Source organism: Spea bombifrons, chromosome 3 (genome assembly GCF_027358695.1).
Source record: "Spea bombifrons isolate aSpeBom1 chromosome 3, aSpeBom1.2.pri, whole genome shotgun sequence".
Lineage (NCBI taxonomy): Eukaryota > Metazoa > Chordata > Amphibia > Anura > Pelobatidae > Spea > Spea bombifrons.
The window spans coordinates 19,773,443-19,797,324 of record NC_071089.1 but is presented as its reverse complement, the minus strand read 5'-3'; the positions used below and the strand labels follow the sequence as shown (position 1 = coordinate 19,797,324).

The window sequence follows — 23,882 nt, the reverse complement described above, 5'->3', positions numbered from 1 at the left end:
GTTATAACAACTTTCTGGTGCTCTTTCGCGGACTACATCTCCCAGAATGCTCTGGGCGCTTTGAATACCGCCTGGTAAAGCTGCAAGAATCAATGAACGCATTCATCATATCATATGGATTTACGTCAGATATTACAGTTTGTCCTGTGCACGTTCCATTCACATGATTTCAAAACCCGAATAATATATTTTGCTCCTCGTCTGCAACACGAATCAGGCAAACGTACGTTTACGGAGTTCGTTGAACTTGCGTGATGATGTCACGCCGTCACCGAGTTGTCCAATCGAAACTGTCTCTTCCAGCCCACTAATCACCGAGCGCCTCTCAGCCGGAAAGATGTCGGTGTCGTGCTGATGGTATAGCGTAGTAAAGTGTAGTAGGACCGCCGCAAACTGTTGGCTTAGGATGCAAGCGGATACCGGGAACGTATAATGAGCCGCAAGAAGCTGCCGAGTGAGAAAGTCCGGGAGGAGAATGAGGAGGCCGGAAGGAGACGCAGTTGCAGGGAAGCAGGAGGCTCGGACAGGGAGACCCCGACCAAGGCCACCAAGAAGCACAGCCGTAGCAGGAAGCCCGGGGGGACCCAGTTACCGACTTCAAATGCCTCGCTGCTTCCTAAGAGTGAAAGGGAAGAGGGTGAGGGCCGAGAGCTCTAAAAACCCATTGTTTGACCCCAATTCATGGTTCAACGTAAACATAAGTGTATTCCTGTGTATAAAGCACTCAGCCTCTGACTTACATGATGGTTATAGGTACAGGAACACAACCCTTGTGCCAATGCACCATAATGTCATACTAAAGTATCATACTGTTCCCTACGGGTTAGGCAGCGGTAAGCTTTGCGGTGACCGTTAAGTGAATGCCATGGATGCACCGGAGTTGCGTGTCACATATGCTGATGCCAATGTATGGATCTTATTGTAAGCTCACCTGAGCAAGGCCCTCCTATTTTTTTTTTTTTGGTTGTTTCTCTAAGTCGAGTTGTACAGCTCTGCGGAATATGATGGCGCTATATAAAGCAATAACCAATAAGTATGGTTAGAGGTTTAGTAGAAGGTAATATGTTTTATTGAAAAAAAAAAGAAAGAACTTAAGAGATCTGTTTCCTATCGTTGCTCCTCTGTATATTGGAGGAGCATTTGTTACAAGCTGGACCTATGATAATCCAAAACCGTAAGATTTCAGAAGGCTTTAAGACAAGAGGCCTACATTTGGCTATTGCCCAAAGGCCAATTAAAAACTCATCGCGCCCGTATTGTATACACAGTTACCCGGTGATCCCGACTGACTTGTGCCACCAGGTAGTTGACGGGAGAGTGACAGCTGTGCTATGGTTCTTGAATTGAAGAGCTGATATTTGAAGTTGCGTGTCACATGTCTGCTCCTATGCAAAATAGGTTAGGTGCATCACTTTATTATTTGGTTAGGAACAATGGCATTCGGCACTGGTGTGTAGTTATAGTTGGCTGTTAAAGGCTACACAAAAGTCTGTATTCTAACTTTATCTGTTTAACTTAAATTTTTAAGCCCCATATAGCTACTTGTTGTGCCTCGCTTCTTGGCCATATTGGATGATGGGTGATATTTTCTGTTCTTAAAGGGAGAGAACCATGAGAAAAAAGTGTTTTTTTTTTCTTCTATTTATCATTCTGCTCCAATTTACTTATTATTTGCTGTCTTGGAGGCTGCCATTGTTGTCGTTCATGTGATATTTTGTGTGTGATTCAGATTTTTTTTTCATATGAACATTGAAATACTTTTCCTATGAAATTTTTTCAGTAGAATTATGCTTAAAGAAGACTCCAAAGCGGCTTTCTAAAAACAAACTGTGGTCATCAACTATCAACTCTCCTTCCAACGACGCAGATCAACAGCATGAAATCTTTTGGGATCCCCATTCGCCAACGCCGTTTAAGCTAGGTATTTCTTGGGTTTTTTTGTTTGTTTTTTGAAATAAAGGAATAGTGAATGGTTAAAGCATGTGCATATAAGAACAACTCCATAACTCAGACGCAAGCTTCATTTTGTAGTTTTGTATTTCTTATCTTAGTTTTGTAGTGCAAATTTAGCATCATTATCATTTTAAGCTGTTATGAATCAGTCTTTACTGATATTGTACTGTATTGAATACCGTATGTAAAGACTTTCACTCAGTTTGGTAGGGGCAGACTGAGTTGGTTGTGAGACGCTTGAATGCAAGCTTTGTATTTGTTGTTGCAGCTCTGCAGACTTCCCACCATTATAAATAGACGTATCCTTTAATAACCTACCTAAATCTTATTTACCGTATCATAATTTATTTTCTAGAAAATGGAAGGAGAAAACAGACTTCAAGCAAATGTGCGGTTGACATTTCCGATATTGTTAATAGAATTGCTCCTAAGGTAATTTCCTGAAAGGTTTTTTGGGTTTCAGATACTGTGCTGTGGCTTTTTACGACAGTAGAAGAATCAATATTGCTTTATGCTTTGTGTGACTATGTGAGCACCGCTCTAGCTTTTTTCCATTATACCTTATTATGCCTTTCATTATACAACATGTTGATGCTTTTTATTTGAAGAATGCTTTTCTTACTACTACAGTTAATGGACTTTTTCTTTTAAGTATATTAATGTCTTTAGTAGCGCAGTAAATATTAGGTGAAGTATTTAATTTATTTGTTCTAATACCATTCAGAGATGTGTGTCAACGTTCAGATTTTTTTAACCGTTTTTTTGATCGTATGGCCAGTCATTGCTTGGCATACAACTGTTCTCTGGCACCTTGAAATTATTAAACAAATATATAGATTGCATGCAGAACACAAAACCTTTTTTATTGCTGCAAATGAAAGTATAATTTTTTTTTAATCAGTTGTATTTAAGGAGAATGTACTGACACAACACAAGTACTCTTATAACCATACAATTGTAATGTTTGAAACATGCGCAGTGTTTATAAGAAGACTTAAGATGTAAAACTTGTTTTTTGAAGTGCCAAGGTCTTAATGTGGCTAGTCCCTTTCTGCTTACAAACGTATCGTTTCTGCTCATCTCCCTCATGGTTTTTCTACACAAGGTTCCCTCTTTTTTTTTTTGACATATTTTTCAAAATCTCACATACCACTTCCCTTTCATGTAATCATCCTGTGCTATATCATTACTATTTACAAACATTACAGAGGTCACAGTCATCAAAGTCTGAAAGAGCTCTTGTGTGTTCTTATAGGGCTTGAAATGAATGGAGCTTTGCATCTTCTCTAACTTTTTCCTCCAGAGGTGGATGATGTTTAAATAAAGCCTTAAACTCTTAGTGATCTGTTTCACCGTAGTGTTCTCTTGTTTTGTTTTGTTGTTGTGTTCTATAGGATGAAAAGCCAGCCAATGCAGATGCGGGTTATCTGGGAATGTGGATTGGTGATGATGCCATTCCATCTACGCCAGTAGTAGCCCGACCTAGGACTAAAATTAGTAGGTAATTATAGTTTCTAAAACGTTCTTTTTGTCCGTGTTTTATTTGTTCCTTGTTTTAATGTAGAATGGAAAATATCCCATCCTCCACGATGAATCTCATCTTTGAGCTGTACAGTAACATATTTTCAATAATTCTATAGTCAAATATTTAGATTGAACTTTGATTCATTTGAGTAATACCCCCACCATTACAGCACAGTGGAATGTTTCCTAAAATAAGGAAAATATGGCCCATAACCTTCTGCAGTATTTGTTCAGTTCAACAATCATATCTTAATCTTGTCCTCTTATACATCACATCAAATGTGTACATTTCATTATGTGATGAGTGTGTTATGTACCCCAAATCTTCCACTTATAAAAACAAAAATTTAACCAGCAGGGTAAACTTGATTTTAAACAAGTCAAATTAAATCACTAGTCAGACTTGATTTAAATTTGTTTTTAGAAATGTAAAGTCTTATTTGCTTAAACCTCATTGTTTATTAACTGAACCGGTTAAACTTTAAAAAAAAAAAAACCTCATCTGGGTGCACATTGAAAACGTAACACGGTCTTCTGCAGCTGACTCATCTTCATTCTGTTGTTTGTTCACAACCTGGAAAAGAAAAACAAGCATTCCTACTGGGGAAAAACAAGCATTCCTTATTGGGCCCAAACCGATTTCATAATTTGTTCATTCTTAATTGAGAAGTTTCCAAATATGTTCCTTTTATCACATCACTTCTCATGATGTTTCATTCATGCCACCTGACCTTGCATTTCTTTCTTGCGTTGCTTGCATTGTGTACACATACCTGCTTTACCCATAGGCAGAGAAACATGTTCCCCAACTGGGTTTCTTTTGCGACCTGCTGCCATTTTGCCAGGCACGTCAATTGTCGTTAACTGACTTTTTTTCATGATTTACCTGGCACGTCAATTGTCGTCAAGGGGTTAAGCTACGTGCACAAATATCTCAAGGATGGTTTCACTTTCATTTGTACTGCTTGCCCCTCCCTCCTCACACCTAGAACCAGGTACAGATGTATTTCACTCCAAGCAATCTTGAAACCTAGCATTTAAAGTCATGTGTTCGTACATAGATCCAGAACAATATGATTATGGTCTTTTCCTGAACTTTGTTTATTTTGTACCATTTTTACTGTGAAAAAAGTGGATGTCATCTCAGCTTGCAGATAACTTAGATTATCTTAATAAAATAACTGAATTTACCAAAAATGTAAATATTGCATGAATATACAGCCTCATGTTACGCTATATTTCATGCTGAATAACCTTTGAACTATAATCTTAAATAAAAAATACTTTAGATTCTTTTTATCCAAACCATTTCTTTAAAATAAATTTGATTAAAATAAAAAAGAGCTTCTCATTTGTTTTTCAAATGTAATTTTATGTATAATTTCATTATATAGTGTTGTAGAATTTGAGTTCTGTAATTAAACAATAGTTAAAATACAGAATATTAATAATTTAACCTTTTTAAAATTAGTATTCAATTTATTGTGAATTGGAGCCCATATCAGTTCAATGCAGCTCTGTGGGAGCTGGTAATCTCAGTAGGCTGCGGATCGTGGGGACAGTTATCTTTTAGATGTTTCTGTAGTAATATACTGATTAAGTACAGTGTATACCCACATTAATATTACCATACCGAGATTTTCTTTTATGTATTCCATACTTTTTTTTTTTTTTTTTTTTTTTTTTAAAAGGTCACGAATAATCAAAAAAGAGGATGAACTTATGAAGTTGGCTAAACAGTTTGACAAAAACATGGGACATTCAGAAGATAAAACCGCTTATGTAGGAGGTGTTACGAACAATGATCATGTGCCGTTTATGGACAATATCCCTGAAGAAGCAACTGCACCTAAGTTGGAATCTGCACGTCAGGTTCAGAGTTCAGTACGTGCGCAACCATCTAGTCAAAGCAGCCAGAGATCTGTCGACCAGGAAGCTGAAGCAGCGCTTAATGCTCTCTTTGACTCTTCTACTCAGAAGTACAGTGGACGGTTAAGCCAGGGTTTATCTGATGTTTCTGCAAACAGCTCACAGGATGCTCCAATAAAGGCAAAAGACAATACAAACGAAAAACACCTGCATGCTAAAGATCATAGTGAAATCTGTGAGAAGCCATCAAGTTCGAAACAAAGTACTTTAAATTGTCAATCGAACGCTGATATATTGAACACCCTGGTAAGCAATAACAACCCAAAACAGGATGTAACACAAAAAAAATCTCTTGAGTGGACTTCTGTAAACCCGAAGGTATCAAACGCCACAGATGATTTTGATGATGATTGGGAAACTGATTTTCTTGATGATGATTCTTTTGTTATGCAAATTACTCAAAATCCTAGTTTGATTGCGACTCCTAAAGATGATTCTCCCACTAGCAACTTTTGTCTCAATGATCCAATTTCTTTAGCTGCTGAAAGCTCTAACATACCAAAAGCACCTACGCAATGCATGGACTCTTCATCAGGTCTCAATAAACTAAATAACTTTAAATTTGTACCACGAACATCAAACCCAGGGGTGGTTGAAAAACCTATTACTAACAAACCTGAAAAAGTCTGTATATTGAACAAAGCTGTTGATATGAATGAGGGTGAAAACGTTAACGCAAAGCCTTTTTCCAATGCAGTTTCTCGGGTACCGTTAAAATCTCAAGTAAATTCAGTGCAATCTGTAACAAAACATAATAATACACCCGCTGTTAGTGAACATCTCCCCAACACTTCTAGTTTCAAAAGTGAAACATCGAAGGAATGTAAAAGGACAAGAAGCTTTACAATGCCGACATCCCATTGTCAACAAAGCGGTCTTCCTGTAAAAACCTTCCCCCAGACTATACAAGCAAAACATGCAGGGAATATTAACAAAAGTTCTGCCCACCACGATGAATGGGATGACCCCAAATTCTCCGATGAGATCCTTGATATGTTTTGTGAATCTGATAGCCTATGGGAGACCAATGAAGAGGAGGATGATTTGCTATATCAAGTATGTGATGATGTAGAAAAATTAACTCAGGCTCAAGTGGAGGATAAAGTTGATAAATGTGAAAACATGCATTCTGCAGGCTCAAACTTCAAAAACAGCACAAATGTGGGAGGAAGAGCAAATCAAGGACAATTAGTACAAAAATATAAAGATGGAACCCAGATCACGGCTGCTAGTGTGGTCAACACGAGTGTTGTAAATAACTGTAATGGACCGTCTTTGCCTTTTACCACATCAACAAACAAAGCTACTACTCATATAGGTGGATACAGAACACGTGGGAATTCTTTGACTGCTAGTCAAAATGACTTAAGAAAAAATAGCCAAGTAACTTTAAGCAGGTCCACCTCTGTGCCTGTTGGTGGGCAATGTTCTTACAGTAGAACAGTTCCCAGTGGACCACTTTCACAAAATCCAGTAAGGCATGAAAGTGCTGCATCCTCATCAAAGAGCTCACTGGCACCTTCAAAATACTCATTTACACGGATTAAACCTTCACAGCTTTCCGTTCTTCATTCAAATAGCACACAAGTTGTTGGACAGAACAATTCTAAAGACTTTACCTTGCAGGATACAGGTGCAAATGAGAAGGAAAGTAATGTCTTCTTCCATGGAAATGTCAAACCTTGTCAGCAACCCTCTTTGAAAAGGCATTTATCAGAGTCTTTGTTACAGTCTGCCAAAGGTAAGTAGGCCTTTTTTCCAGTGCACCGCTTGTCTGATAGCATTGTCTTGGTCCTTTTTGTTGCGTATAGAATGCGTTACTGGATTTTCATAGGGACCGTGCCTTGATTTTGGCAAAGGCAATCAATAGAGTGCTGTTTCTGAGATATATACTTTGGCGCTGCTGTCAGTGTCAGCAGTGCCCCCTACTAAGGGGCAGTAACAAATTCTGTGATAATGTTACATACAAACCCTAATCTGGCACAAAATTCTAAGATTCCACAGTAATTCTGCCAAAAAGTATTTTACTTAAACGAGGAAACTACACATTTGGCAATCGTTATTTTCTTTAAATTGTATAGTCTAACCCGTTAATACTTTATTTTTCAGTTTTCGTTTCTGAAGAAAGAAATAAGAAGTGTTCGAATGAAGAAATTGAAAGAAAAAAGCAAGAAGCTTTGGCTCGCAGACAAATGAAAGCGCGCACGTTTTCCAACGAGTGTGCCCGCACTTAGCTTTGTACGATAACCGGTTACTGACTTTGGTTGTACCTTTTATCATTTCTTACTGTAGTTTCTCCGTGAGAAGCATGACAAATTTGAGAGCACTATTTTTAATATAGTTTCTTATCTATATATATATGTGTGTTTACAGTGGTAAACAATTCTTTATTTTGTAATATTTGTATCATAAGTAAAGGTCCTGTATGTTCAGGATTAAGAATGCTAATTGTATTTATCAGATTTATTCCAAAATAAGGATTTTTTTATTCCTTGTTAAAAAATGCATCTTGTTTCTAAAGTCCAAATACACTACTTTAGGTTTAACATCTTCTCAAATTGTGTCAAATATATTTGATTTTTGCAAAGAGAATCATAATTTCCCATTTGTTTTAACATTGTACACGTGTACAGTGCTGAATAAGACTTCCTATCACTCCATGAACCACTTGAAAGAAAAAAATAAAACGTTCAAAATTGTAAAAGTTTATTTGGGAATGTGTAATGTAGATGTTTATTTCCCCATGAAGACAAAATAAGCTGCAGAAGTACCCATGGACCATGGCATATTTGGTGAGCAGGACTCCCGCACCCCCTACAAATACAAAACTATGCAGCCATTTTTTTATGCTAAGATAGCCAGGCTGAGAAGGCTCTGACTTTGATACAAGGTAAAAAGAGAGCAAATATACTGCAGATGATGAAATATTCACAAGTTGTTCCTCCAACCGGTTATAGCTGTTGAAAAATTACAGATCCTTAATTGTGACAGTTTAATTTAGAGTGCCGAGCTCTAAACCCCCCCCCAAAAAAAAACAAAAAAACAATGTTATAGAAACCTTTTGGAATGATCCGACAAATCAATACATTTAACAACTTTGTACGTTATTATTGATGGAATTTAGGTTTTATTACAAATTTTTTTTTTACAAATGATTACAAATGCATTGTGCCACCAATCCAACAATAGCCTCATTCTATTGTTAACCTAAAATGCATGAAGTTGAAGGAAAGAAATCCTCAAGGTCGACCCGTTATTTCAGATTATAGGTCTATAATAGCAAAGTTTGTGAAAGGCGGCAAACGCCAAGTACAGAAGGTAGAATTATCACATGACCTTGATCAGACAAAATTGCCAGTTTGGATGTTGTATCACTCTTTGTATATCCCTCATGATATGAATCAGGACAGTTAACTTTTTTTCATCTGACTGGTGATGACTTAATTAGTATATCTACTAATTAATGATATTGGTTTAAAATTAATGTCTGGATGAGTCCTTGATTTTTTTGACCTTTTAATGACACAAAATTTGGTAGGGTGAGCAATAGCTTATTTAGAAAATCTACATCCACAAATGGTTTGTTGAACTGGGCTAGTCGTCGCCCCCCCTAGAACGTAATATACCAATTGGACGATATCTAAGAACACAATGGAATTGTTCTACCTTAGCTGATTTTAAAATAGCATATGATACCTTTTTTAATGAAAAGGGATACCCACATAGAGTTTTCAAACATTCCTACAATATAGTCTTGTCTGCTGAAAAATCCATGCAGAATGAACCTAAACAGACCAGTATAGCCAACTTAGATATGGGTTTGGAAAATGTTAAGTAAATTATACATATATATATATATATATATATTGGTCAATTTCATTCTTAGCTCTATCATTAAGCAATATACCTCCTTCTCCAACTACCACATTTCATCGAAAAAGTAACCTACATGACCTCTTGTCAGCTCTGATATGCTACGATTGAAACTTCGGATGTGGAAAAACAAGCTCTCTTTATGTGGGACTGCAAGATTAACTATGGGTCCAAGCAAAGGGAATATTACCCGTAAATTATACGAGGAAAATCCTACTGGACGTATAATCTTTCCACCTTGGTACCTAATGGAATGAATGAGGGTTTCATTTTTATTAAAAATATTTTTTTTAAATATTGAGTCTGCATCAGTGTGTTCATTAATATATATGGTATAATATATATATAATAAAAAAATATATAAATATATAATATACTTCTGTATAAATTCTTGGGGTCACTTAGTTGTTTTCATGGAAAAATAAGGAAATTTCATAATTAGAAAAAAACATAATGATCAATTAGCCTTTTCAATTTTAATTTAGGATACCAGTAGGACACAGAAGTGATGGTTGCTGATAAAGGGGGAACTTTAGAGAACTACACAATCTTCATAAATATTATACTTGGGTAAAAATAGCATTTTCCAGCTCATGTCCACAAAATTGCCGTGAATGAATTAAAACACATGGAAACTCGGGTTATTCTCCTTATTCTTTCTATACTTTATTTTCCTGTTGTATGAATGCTGCATAATGAAGATAGTTCTTCAGACTAATTAATCCTTAATATGATAAGATCATCTATCTCATTGAGCCCAATACTTTTTTAATTGTTCATTTTAGTCAAGCATCATTTGAACAGAAGTCAATTTGCAATTTCATTAGTGTACTAAAAAAGCCTTGGGTCTATTCTTGGTTAAAAAAAAATGGAAGAAAAAAAATCTTTGGCAAAAATTCATAACGGATGTTAATCCTATAATTAATTCTATGTATCAAGTAAGAATTAATGTGGCCTGCAATTTTATCATAAGTCATTGTGCCAAGATGTTCATTTTGTTCTACCTTCCCCTTCACAGTAAAAAAAAAAAAACATTTAACAAGCTCTATAGCAAAATATCCAGGCGACTAATGACGAGCATTGAAACAACATTCACAGACCATTTGCTTTGATGGCATTTCAAGGTTTCCTTTTCTTCATTTAAAGCTTATGCAAAGGGATACATAAGTATTGCTAAACAGCCTTTAAACAAATCAAAGCACAATGGGGGTTTTCCTTGTACATTAGAGCTTCCATAGTTAAATGGAAATATGGTTTTATAGGAAAATTCTAAAATAAAATTTTAGTTTGAGGTAAAGAAAAATATTTGCTCTAGGGCCAAGAGCAAGAAATTTTTTGATGCTTTTAAATTTAGTAGCATTGGATTCTCTCTTGCCATTACACACACATGCTACACATATATACTCATACTAACACATGCTTATACACACTAACACATACACACTCATGCTAATACACACACATATTACACATACACAATCATGTTAACACACACTCATGTTAACGCACATATTTACACATTCTAAAACATACACAAACTAACACACACACATTCATGCTAACACACATGTATACACTCATGCTAATATACGGTCTAACATACATACATATTCACTCCCTATCAACTCCCTTACCCTCTCTCTCACTCTTTCCCTTCTCATCCACCGGACCACCCTCCCCCCTTCCATGAGCCTGCAGGGTAATGTAACATAACGCATCATGTGACCACAATGAGTTCCGGCCTCCATGAATGGGCCAATCCAAGTCAGACTGGCCTTTCTTAAAAATTTTGGCCCAGTCCACCCCAGATAGCGTTGTACCATGTTAGCCATAGAAAGCAAAGATAGAGCAAATCTAGAAAAAGATTATTATTATTTATTGTTTTATATACTGCCATCATATTCCATAGCGCTATACAATGTGATAATACCTTTATTGGCTAACTGGAGTATATAACACTCTATCTAGGTCTCTTCTACGGGTTTATTATATCAGAAGAAGACACCTAGATAATCTTGAAATCTTAGAATCTATTATACTTCAATTAGCCAATAAAGGTATCATCTTTACCATTTCCTTCTGTAACCATTCTCAATATCAAAGTGTGACAGTAATCACATTACATTTTTTTTTATAAATTGGTATTGTCATGTATTTATATTATTTTTTAAATTGGTATGTTTTATGTGCCTGAAGAACATGTCATAACTCGTAAGTCATGGTTAATGCCTAGATTACTTGACAGCGCATAGTGACAGCCACAGGTAGCCACAACATCTTGAAATTTGGGAACTTTCTGCCCACAGCGGCTTAAACTTCAGCCCAGGGATTACTCTGGTATGTTCCTTTAGCAAACGTTGGATGGATTACATCTGTATTTCAAAAATGGAATTGTTTGAAGTTTCTTTTTAGCAGATTTGTCCTCACCACTTAAGTTATCATAGATGTCTGGTGCTCTTTGGAACATACCTGGTAAATCCCTGTATTAGAGTTGTCCTAAGTAAGTATGTTTTAGCCGTAAAATATTAATGGAAAAAATATCACAGCATATCTCTCAGCTTAACTGGAAAGTTCTATGTTAGCAAGTGGTTTAACATAAGCAGTAAATGTTCATTTATGATAAATCGAATTGCTGAAAACATATAAGATTTATCATGTTTAAATGAAAAACTAATGATACATAATAATATTTACTATGTACTTCTTAGGGCTAGGTTTTACAGCTTTTATTCACTTTTTATTTAAAAAAATTTTGGAACAATTTTTTTATGTGTTATTTCCCAAATTCAACCAAAATAAACATTGAGATATGCTCCTCCCCCCAACTTTTTGTTTAAATTCTTAAATATAGGATATACTTTAAACAATAATTTAAATATGAATATATTCACTAACCACCAATGTGACTTGAAATTCACCCTGGCATTACATTAGGGACTGACTGCCGCTGTCATTTGGGTCCCCTTACAGCCACCAGGATTTGAATGTGAAGATCTATAGACGCAGGAGATATATTTTATCATGTGTGCTAGAGACGAGTATAAATTTCTTCAATTTACACTCTCTAACTGGTATGCTGGAATGTTACACAGGATCTACTGTACTTTGTATAACAAATTACTTAATTTCCCTTTAAATGTTCTTTTGCATTAAGGTGTCTGAGTGTTAATCCATGCCGGTGTAAAAGCAGGGATAAAATACTTAGTTGTAGAGTGTAGTTTTTTCTAGGATTCTTGGCTTCACATTGCTAGTTAAATAATGAATATTGACAAATGAATAACTCGCTTAGATTGCTTACATTAACCTTAAAATAACTCTCCAGCCATCATATGCATTTTAAAGCAGATGATAGCTAAGAGGTCCTTTTAAAATTATATGGCGTTGCCAGGGGCGTAACTAGAAACCACAGGGCCCTGGTGCGAAAATTGTCCAGGGCCCCCCAACTTCAACAGCTGGTCTGTGCCTGTCTTTACCTCAACCAACATACACTCTGGCACACATATGTAAACACACTTACACAAGTTACACAAACTAACACATACTCCAGCTCACCCCACTTACACATCCATGCTCATACACACAATTACACATCAATGTTCACATACATACATACATACATATATATATATACATACACACATATTTGGGAACTTATCAGCTCCGGCTACCCGGAGCCTTCCCTTGCGGGACTTGGCCAGGTGGTGGGAGGTCCCGCTGACGTCGGGGGAGTTCCCACTGACGTCGGAGAGTTCCTAGGTATGTATTTATATATATAAATACATACATATATGCCACCACCCCCAACATCCTCCACTTACCTCTTTAACGTGACCCCAATACGCTCCTGTCTCCCGGTGCCGGTTCAAAACGCTGTGCACGAGGGTCTACTCAGACCCTACCTATAGCGCTTAAATATAAAATAGATTGTTTATGAATTTCAATGTCAAAGAGTGGCATAGTGTTGACAGTGATAATGGCCTAAGCATGTAATGACAAACTTCTGTGGGCAGAGCCCCTTTTCTTAAAGCAGAAAATGTTGCGAGCAGTGAAATAAATCCTTTATTTTTCTGAAGTGCACAATTCCTGCTTTCCCCACAAACCACACATCTCCAGCCAAATACATTTGTGAAACTTCACTCTAAACATGCTAAATTGCCTTGCAAATCAGCACATTTATTCATTTTGGTATTTTGGCTGATGTCGCTTTCAGACTCACTTTTTCTGGGAAATATTTGAATTTGAGGCAAGGCTCGAACACAGGAATGCAAAGCCGGAGCTCTTGTTCACAACCCACAAAACCACACACCTTGAGCTAAGCTATGCATGCACTTCACTGTTTACGTCATATCAATTTCTCTGTAGAAAATACATTTTCATCCAGAGAAGATAATTAAGTAACCATTCTATGCAGTAATGCCATATTGCAGCACTCATGCAACAATAGAATAGAAATGCAATAGTCTTTAGCCCATCAAGTCTGTACATTTCCCTACTCACTATTTAAAATTGGTTAGGAATCTTGGCCTCTTTTTTTTGCGTCATGGGTAGGGCAGATGGAGGAAAAATGGCAGCCCCGGGGCCGCATTATTAGATGTTGATCTCCCTTTTGGATGATTGGTCTCCTTCGTGTGTCACAGCATTTTGTGGGCTTGTTGGGGAGATAGGAGATCTCTTGAAACTGAAGAGGTTCGTGTATCATTTAAGGTCAGCTCATGTGAGATGCTCCTGCAAGAAGGACTACTTTGGACCTGGATAAAGTTAAATCTGTACAATTACTTTATACATATTACCCCGCATTAACTATGCGTTGAGCTGGGCTAACTTCTTTTCAAAGGACAAACTTACACGGTTTGCACTGGTGTGAACAAAGAGAGACGGCAAATGGGTTAATGGTAACCTTTACATCAGGAACAATGTACAGAATGGTTCTTTTCTGCCGTCAAATTCTATGTTTCCTAATTTAGCCTACTACCAGCTGCTAACCAGATTACTACTTGTCAGATATAACCACTAATGTAGTCAGATATAGTGATATTTCGAAACAAACCTGAAAGTATGTTTGGTGTTTGGTATTTGGAAAAAGCAAACTCTGCATATCTGAGAAATATACCAAAACACGGGTAAAAAATTGCAATAGGTTAAATATGGAGTGGCACTTTCATTAAACATTTTTTAATCTTCCAGGCACTGAAGTTTTCTGTATAGATATCTGTCCTTAATTTGATATACAGCCATAAGGTTTTAACATCTATCATGCATTGGATAATGCCACCTTAAATCTACTGTGAGAATCTAAGGATAACGTTAGTTATACATCACTAGTAGTAGCGATCAAGCCATTGTATGCTGCTGGACATTATCTCTGTTCAAAAGGCATTGCGGTAAACCTTTGGTATTTTAATAAAATTCCCTGTGCTATCCTTTGATAGGTATACAGCTACAATATATTTGCCGGAATACATCTTCCATCTTTAATACAAATGTAGCTCAGGAGCTCAGAATTTCTTTAATATCTGTTAATCATTGATGCTGCCCTAGTTCCCTCCTTGTAATAAAACACGAATTTACATATTTCTATCTTATTCCATTAGAAAACAAAGCAGAATGTTTGTAAATGCTGAAAGGTTATGGTACATTGTTTATCATAGACAGGAGTCGACTTCTCAAGTCTGGAATATAATTTTCTACTAGTAAAGCTTTATTATTTATAATGAGACATTGCATGTACATCCATAGCTTTGATTATTCCAAGTGCTGCGTTTTTCTGCATTTTTTCCATGACAACTTTTTGAAACATTGCCATGGGATTTGTGTACAGGGTTTTTGCCAATAGTTTGTAGCAGGGCCACCAGTTTTCAGTCACAGTATCAATTTAGGGACTGGGATTTTACCCAACTGCGTACCATCATGGGTGACCCCTATGCAGAGGAGAACTGGCACCATTCAGTCTTGAATACTATTCCAGCCATGTGATCCAGTGATAAGGCTGCAGTAACACCATTAGCGCGCACTTTACAGGCCTGTGCAAAACACATTTACAGAAAGGAAATGCATAGAAAGAGCATAAAAGGAGGATAGGATCAGTCTGATAAATTTTGCCAAAAGTCCCTATTGTTGATACCCTGGTGGCTATTTGTGGAACTGCAAGTAAAACACAAATACAGTTTCAGGCCCAAAATTTTTAAATGAGAGCAGCCCAGGGGATTGTATATCCTTGATAACAGCGCTGGTTGTAGCAATCTATAATATGTCTTTAGCTTTTGTTTTTTTGTTTACCTGAATTATTGCTTTGAAGATATCTAGTTCATGGTAGGGGAGATTGTTGTAAGCCTGTGGGAGAGGCCTTGTTATCCAATCACTTTTATGCACAAAAGTTATCTTGCTTCACTGCCCCATACCCTTAGTAAGACTGCCTCAACCAAAGTATAACAATCAGTAACAACAGGGCAAAAGATAAGGTAATGGGGAGGAATGCTTACAGAGATCCTGAGAAATAAGTGTGAAGACACATCTCCCCATGGTATGCACATAACATGGCTTTTAATATATTTATATAGCTTTAATATTTTGGCATTATGTTACCAGTTCATTGGTAGCATATGGTACTTGAATACCTGGGAACGTCCCAGGGTAAGCGACCTGAAGCTTGTTGAGGAATGGAGGGGAAGTAGGTATGGCTGCCCCCTGCTTGGAGACTCGGGGAAGTAATGGTTTATCCACCGGCTCCATCTCAAATCCAGAGAGCTCACCGGTATCTTCCAAAATACTGTAATATAACCAGATTTCTGTCTAGTCCTACTTGTTATATGTAAAATTTGGGAGAAGTGATAGATCCCCTTTCAGTCTTTGCATTGCCTTATTAGTTGCTTAGAAAATTGTGAATTAATAGTGAATTCCCTAAATATTTTTTAGAGTTTAATAATCGTGACAGCCAAATCAAATAGAATGCATATAAAAGTACAGACAAATGTATATGGGGATTCTGCAAAACACCATGAAAATTTAAAGAGACCTCTCAGCTATCATATGCATTAAAGTAGATATGGTGGCTGCAGCGTATCTTTAAGTGAATAAATACAGAAGTTATAATAAAATGACCAGTATTGTGTGAGACATGCAAACTTGCAATTGTCATTCAGCATAGCTGTTCTGGTATTGAAAATAAAAAAACATACAAACTTCTGACATGAAGCCTTAGCTTCAATTTCCTTTTAATTAATTAATTATATAAATAAGTTTTTCCTTAAAGAATGCATCTTGCATTTACCTTGACAGCGCTTGTGTTTGGTATGAGAAAATACGTTCTGGAAATTAATTATCCATCAATGATATATTCTCTCACCCTCATTAATTTCCCTCTGCTTAGTTTATATTAATGCGCATGGTTCCACAAGGCCCAGTCAATATAAATACAGAGTCTCACTTTTGTAATACTCAACTTCATTATTTTCTGCTGATTTTCCTTTTTTTCCAGCTGCCGCACTCGTCCAATAGAATTGTCTCTTTTATTTTCCAATTGATAATCATATTTTATGTCTTTATTTTACCTTGTTGAACAGTATTCCTTTCCCATTACATTATGTCAAATCTTTTATTACGTTATACCCGCGGGATGTCATGTCATTGTCAGACTAATGATTTATTTCTATTTCCTGTTTCTATATTTCTTGCACTTAATAATTACCCTTAACTTGTTTTTACCGGTATATAGTAGAGCGGATCATTTTTTGGCTTTGGCTGATTATAGCTTAGACTGAACAACGTCATTGGGAAAACAATAGCCATTAATGCAATTGAAATTTAGATGTGTGAAATATCTGCTTATTATAGAGAACAAGGGAAATCTGGCATTGTGATAATATATGAGGCTGAGCTGCAACTTTTCATTTACGTTCACATAGCTGAATGTCTTCAGGTGCTCTGGATTTAGGCCAGCTTCGCTGAATAAGAAAACTGATTGTATTTATCATACAGAACAGTTAGCAAATTTGTAGAGAGCACGACATAAGGACACTTCCAAGCTCATCAGCCGATACATACGGCTTATGAGCCGCAACAATAATTAAATAACTGAAATAAAGTTTTATGAAAATGCTTGTATTTTGGGATTTCTCTAAAGCTAGTTATGCAAACCCTTGTATTTTAAAACTTTTCTAAAGATATTTAGAAAGTTCCAAAATACGAGGATTTCCATAAAACTTTATTTTTACAATTGTTTTTGAAACACCAACTGAGTTAGGGTCAAAGCTGAGGTTTTGCAGCATTACTCATATAGATTAATGGGTTCTTTCAATGTATTCATAATAAGTGCATGCAAGAATTTTGTTTTGTATTTAAATTTATTTTATCCAAAGGTCACTCATTTTAAAGATGGTGTCCAATTAAAGAGTTGGCCTTTTTGGTATAAACCAAGAATTGGTGATGCATTAACGTTCATCAAAATAGTTTCAGAAAAGTAATGGAGTTCAAGTGATAAATATTCCCTTACGAAAAAATTACTGCAGTTTTTCTGAAGTAATACTGCAGTTTTTTGGACATGAAAAAACTGCAATACTGCACTTTTACTGCAGTATTACTGCACATTTACTGCACTTCTACTGCATTTGTACTTCCCTGTACTGCAGTTTTAATGCACTTATTTTTGTACGGAAGTACAAATGCAATAAAGCTACAGTACATTGAAGTACAACTGTAGGCTTGCAATATAAAAAAAAGTGCAGTAAATGTGCAGTACAGTGAAGTACAAATGCAGTAAAAGCGCAGTAAATGTGCAGTAGTACTGCAGTAAAAGTGCAGTATTGCAGTTTTTTCATGTCCAAAAAACTGCAGTATTACTTCAGAAAAACTGCAGTAATTTTTTTGTAAGGGAATTACCTCAAAATCCACTTGTATCTTACTCTATACTCCCTATTGGACCTCATGTGCAGTTATGAGAAAGAGTTGCTCTTGGTTGCATAATATTTTCAACCTAAAAGAGTCCAAGGCATATTGTAGAAAATACAACAGAAGTTAGGCCCAAAGCCTAAAGTTGAAAAATTCAACATTTATGAAAAGCATGCAAAATATTACTTGCTTCATTTATGCCATTCATAACCACAGTGTTTCTATTTATTTTTCCTCATGAAGAGAAAGCCCACATAAAAAATGCATTCTCAATGCAACAATGATTTGACTTTTGTATGTATTTTTGTTGCATGCCCTTCAAAGGGGCTGCTCAGTTTACATCATTGTTACCCACCGACTTCAATTGCCTCCTCAAGGAGAATAAAACTTTAAATTATCACTAATTATTTTGTTTCCTTTTTGGAAACAATCAGGATGCTTTTAATGTTGAAAATGCACATAAAATATGTAGTTTGTATATCTGTGTTAAAACTACTGCTTAGATCTTATTAGACCGTTATAAAAAGAGAAAAAAGGATGGTTAAAATGACATTATTTAGACAAGCCGCACGATGCGCGTGTAACCGAACTCTGAACAACTGATATGGGAGATCTTTACAAGGTTGATTAGGGTTATGTTGTGCTTCTAGATATATTGCAACATTTGTTGACCTCATTTAAAGAGTTGCCTGTGTGGGGCTAACTTTAAACTTTAATTGCTCTTCAGATAGTGTTTCAGCCATGCTTGAAATTTCTAAATTAGTATAGTTCATCCCTTAAGTAACAGATACATGAGTTTGCCTCTGGTATCTAGGTAATATTTAGAAATATTCAGCTTTATAGATATAGAGCAAAAAGTTATACATATATATGACAATGACACAGAAAAACATTGTAATCTGATTAGCGAAAATATATCATTTTCTTAGTTTTTGAAACATTAATGTATACCTTTGAGAAGTTAAGGTCTTTTGTTCTGATTCACACAAAAGCGAAAACGTAGATACTTTGAATGTGGGAAGAACCGATAAGGACTGTAAGGTTGTGATCTGGGCTCTCTCCACCTAATGTATCGGTTTGTCTTAGTCTGTCAATTCTAGCCTTGTCATACCCCTTGAATAAATGTAATGTAAGAAGCGCTGCATAAATTGTTGGCACTACCTTGTATAAAAGATAATAGTAATAATAATCACAATAATAATAAGAGAACCAACTTTTTTTTAGTTTTGCCAGCTGAACTCTTTTGATGTTGTTTTTGTTGTTCTTTTCTTAATATTTTCAGTGCTAAAATGACTACAAGGACCAAATGTAACAAGGTGATTGTTTAGGCTCTTATAAAAAGTATATAACTGTTAATAGTTAACTGTAAAAAGAAATTAACAACTCCTTTTCACTTTACCTTTTACTGCATACATCTTTGTATATATACAAGGTGGTACTGTTAAACAAACATATTTATTCTCATACCCTCTCTAGATATGTGCGAAGTTATGAGTAAGAGTATTATCTGCATCACCTCACTATATGCATTCTGATGTTATGAATGTAATGATGATTCATCCAAACTTTTATGTATCCTTTTTCGCCCACAAAGAGTTAAACTGCCTAGCTACATATTTCCAATATTTTCTACTTTTTTTTTTAGCTAATTGTGTTATTGTATAACATAATAGCTAAATTGTATTTTTCTCAGTTAAGCTTTGGATTATTAAAATAATTGCAGTATAAGAAGCTTTAGTTGTTTGCCCTAAAGGGAAATTGCATATGGAAAGCAAGGGTTCTCAAGCCACTCCTTAACATTGGGTTTAAGTCTGAGTATTGTAAATGTTACTCCTTTTTACAGAATTCCTGAATAGTTTCATGTTTTACGTGCATTTTTATTTTTGAAAAAGTTATGTCAAAATTTGTTATGAGAAGAGGACCAGCATTCCAGTAAAAACTGCTCTATGTGAAGAAAAAATTAAAAAAGAAGTTAAAAAAAATTGTAACGCAAGAAGGGCTACGACCAGACCCACATGATGAATGATAGAAACAGTAATACAAAATTTGAGAACTTGTATAAAAAAAACAATTCTGGTGCATAATTGCAATGATAAGACAATTTTTAAACCCTTGATACCATTAAACTTTTTAAAAATAACCAGTATGTATATTTAGGAGTAAATGGGAAATATATGGTGTTATAGACTGTAGGTGGTCATATGTGAAAAATTATTCTGGTATAGTGTATAATAAAGTTGTATTATGGCCATAGTAACCAATAGAATGCGACAGGGTCCAGGGTGTACTCACTTACCCTCACCTCTGGTGCCTGCAGAAATACACCAGTTGGAATGATGGATTGCATAACAGAGGGCATAGTAAGAAAAGCTAGGGGTAAGGCCTCAGAAGGCTTCCCATGACTTGCGTTCTTTTCTTAAGACCAAGTTTCTATATTTCTATCTTTACCGAATGTAAGGGGCTCTGTAGACCCTCTGTTGCATATCTAAAGAGAACAGAGAATGATAAGTGTGTGGGATGGCATAGACTTTCCTTATTCTTCTTCATCATCTGACTCCCCAAAAACAGTGATTGAGGGCTAATCAGTTCCCTGCTCCACTTCTATTGCAGAGCCACAAAAAGGTAAGAAAATACGATCACAACCTTGATCATGAAATGTCACAAAACTCAAGAGTAACAAAACAACCTTTTCAGCAGACCTGTTGCAGTTCATTTGGAACATACAATTACTTCGATTTATAAGAACATTCCAAGTGATGCCATTGTACATACATATATATATATTCACAAGAATGCTGCAATATTTGCCCTTCGGTTAACAGTAAAATTATGATTTGCTTGTTTTCAGTCACAACTCATTCTATGACACAACATAAATGATTCACATATGGTATTGTTAAAAAAACATCATACGAATCTGCTTTTTATCTGATAATTATTTTGGTATAACTCACGTTATATATACATTTTGTCCAAATCTCCTTCATGATGTAAATGAAATAAAAAATATGTTTTAATGTTTGACATTTTATTACCAAAATTGCTGAAAATTATTTTTTATGTATTTCAACACAAGTTCAAAGGTATATTTTATCTGTTTGCCTAAATTAAAGACTGAATCAATTTGTATGATGAAATATTTTTTGTTTTTACATACACAGATATATATACTTAACTTCAGCCTATTTTGTAAGGCGATACACTTGTAGATTACAGAGAAAAATGTTAAATCCTCTTGATTGATTTTGCCAACTACTTATTACCAATGATCGATAGCATTCAGCTACTTTGATGAATTCCACTTATAGTTACTTAAGTATTGTAATTTATTTTATTTTTTTTTTCAAAAAAAAAGATCCTCCTAGTCCACCAATTTTCAGAAAATTATATATTAGACCTAAAAAATCAAAGCAATGAAAAAACAAAACAATGAAAAAGGTAAATTTGTTGGTTTCAAATAATCCTTTAATCTTTGCATGGATCTGGGGGATTAATAATCACTGTCTAATTTTTTTTCTCACTTAGCTTGTCTCCTTGCTTTTTTATTTCTTTAATGTTGCTGTATGGATATATCACTCGTAAAAATAATTTATAAGACATGATTTCAAGAAAAAGGAGAGCAGCTAATAGCTAAAATTTTGATCCTTCCATTATACAAAATATCAATTGCATATGCTTTGCCTTATGGCCATTATGGAAATGTCAAGGGTTTAATTGACAGCTGTGAATAGCAGCACCTGCAAACAGCTCAGGGCTTGTTCCTGTGGTCTGGCAACATTCTTGCTTTATGCTTTAAATAAAGGCTTACTCACTGAGACAGAAATAACTGACAATGGATGATTGATGATTGCCCATCACGCAATAGCTGACATCTACCATTCATTCAGCCTATGTACAATCTTTCATTAACCGCAGTCGAGAAACTTGGAATGGGTTTGATAGGAATAGTAACAGGTTTCAAAGGTTCTAAAAATGCTGACTCCATAGTAAAGTGGGAAATATATTATTTTTTAGTATGCCTCACACGCTTAACAATTTTTCAGTACAGCAGTTCCACACTTTTCTTTGCAGTTATTACTTGTCAAGATTGACAGTTTTCCATAATCCGCTAAAAGCCTTTTGTTTGGATTCAAATTAGTTAAAAAACAGGAATATGATATTTTACGGAATAAATATATACAGAATAAAGGAAGCCAATGTATATTGATAAAAGTGTAGAAAGAGAGATAAAAGAAAATAGAAAGATAAAAACATACATTGAATGTATCTCTTCTATATTGTAGGAGACAATTTCAATCATTGCACATAATGTCATTGGAATCATTTTTGCATCAACATATGCTTTAAAAAATATGCTCATACCCTTGCACTGTTTGGACATGGTCATTAAAACATTAATTGATATTTCAATGCATTGTTACCACTTCAAGTAAATGCACCAATGTTGTATACACTTTCTAGAGAATTATGAATTCAATACTGACATAGACAGATGTATTGCATGTTGTAACCTGGAGCTGTATAAGTACAAAAAACTGTTTTCACCATTACTGATGCATCTGTTTAGTGTTCAAATAACCTGTCAACTTAGATTGGCCATATCACCAAACACAGTAAGACTTTCTTTTTTTCATTTCATTAATATAGCAGTAGTTGACATTATGACAGTACATTTCTGTATGATGATAAATTATGAATTCAAACTTTCACCTAACCAGAACATGTGTATTATGTCTGCTGTGTTGAATTATATTTTGTATATATTTTGCTGTGGATGATGTTAGGTGTCATTTCCACAAGGGCCATGTACTACGAGGGAATTGGTATATGTCAGGAGGCTCTCCAGGGACAGCCTAAGGTTCCCATTTCCCTTGGCAAACTATGTCTCTGGTGGCCCCCTTGCATGCATTACTTACCATCACAGGAATGAAAATAATGTCAGTGCCCCACCACCTTGCTGCCCTAGGTAGCCATCTAATTTGACCATATTGTAGGGCTAGTCTTTAGCATTGCACCCAGTATCATGAAAATTCAGTGGACTAAGAACAAAGATTTTTAAACAGACAGTTCATCCTGATAGTTTTGAGTAGATGTGTTCCATTGAGACTCTTGATTTATTTGCTCAATAAATTCCACTACGGTTATTTATGGAAACTTTTGAACAAAGTTAAAAGATTTTTGATCATGATCCCTACAACTACAGAAGTCCATAAAATACCCTAACAGCTTTAGTCAATTACTTTTCTTTTTAATGTGTCAAAATATAGGGGATCATAGTTGTCTAGCCCGCTGTTGCCCTCCCAGTGAACCAAGTCAACCTTTTGAAATTTCTAGCATTTGTGTAGAAATTTGTTATAAAATATGATATGATTTTCATCTAAGTTACAATAATGAACAAACACAATCTATTTAAAAAAACACACAAATTATTGTATTGTACTAGTCCACATTAAATACATCATTGAAACATTTACAGCATGGGTTGGAAAAAGTATGGGAATCCCTAGGCTAATATCTTCAACAAAAGCTAATTGGAGTCAGGAGTTAGAAAACCTGGAGTCCAATCAATGAAACTGGTTTGGAGTTGTGTTTTAGTGTTACTTTGACTCAAGCATTGTTGATTTGAATAAGACTGAAAAAGGGTTACAAAGTAATCTCAAAGAGTTTACATGTTCATTTGTCCACAGTTTATAAATAGAGACACTAGTACTGTAGCTACT

At 35.5% G+C, this 23,882-nt stretch overlaps 1 protein-coding gene across 1 annotated transcript; it reads left to right on the top strand.

Moving 5' to 3' along the window:
* The first annotated feature begins 322 nt into the window (after positions 1-322).
* On the top strand, positions 323-8,110 carry ETAA1 (ETAA1 activator of ATR kinase). Its single transcript, XM_053460142.1, has 6 exons — positions 323-637; positions 1,781-1,921; positions 2,309-2,385; positions 3,348-3,454; positions 5,169-7,147; positions 7,516-8,110. The coding sequence occupies exons 1-6, from the start codon at positions 433-435 to the stop codon at positions 7,638-7,640; spliced, it is 2,634 nt and encodes an 877-aa protein (XP_053316117.1). The 5' UTR covers positions 323-432; the 3' UTR covers positions 7,641-8,110.
* The last annotated feature ends 15,772 nt before the right edge of the window (positions 8,111-23,882 follow it).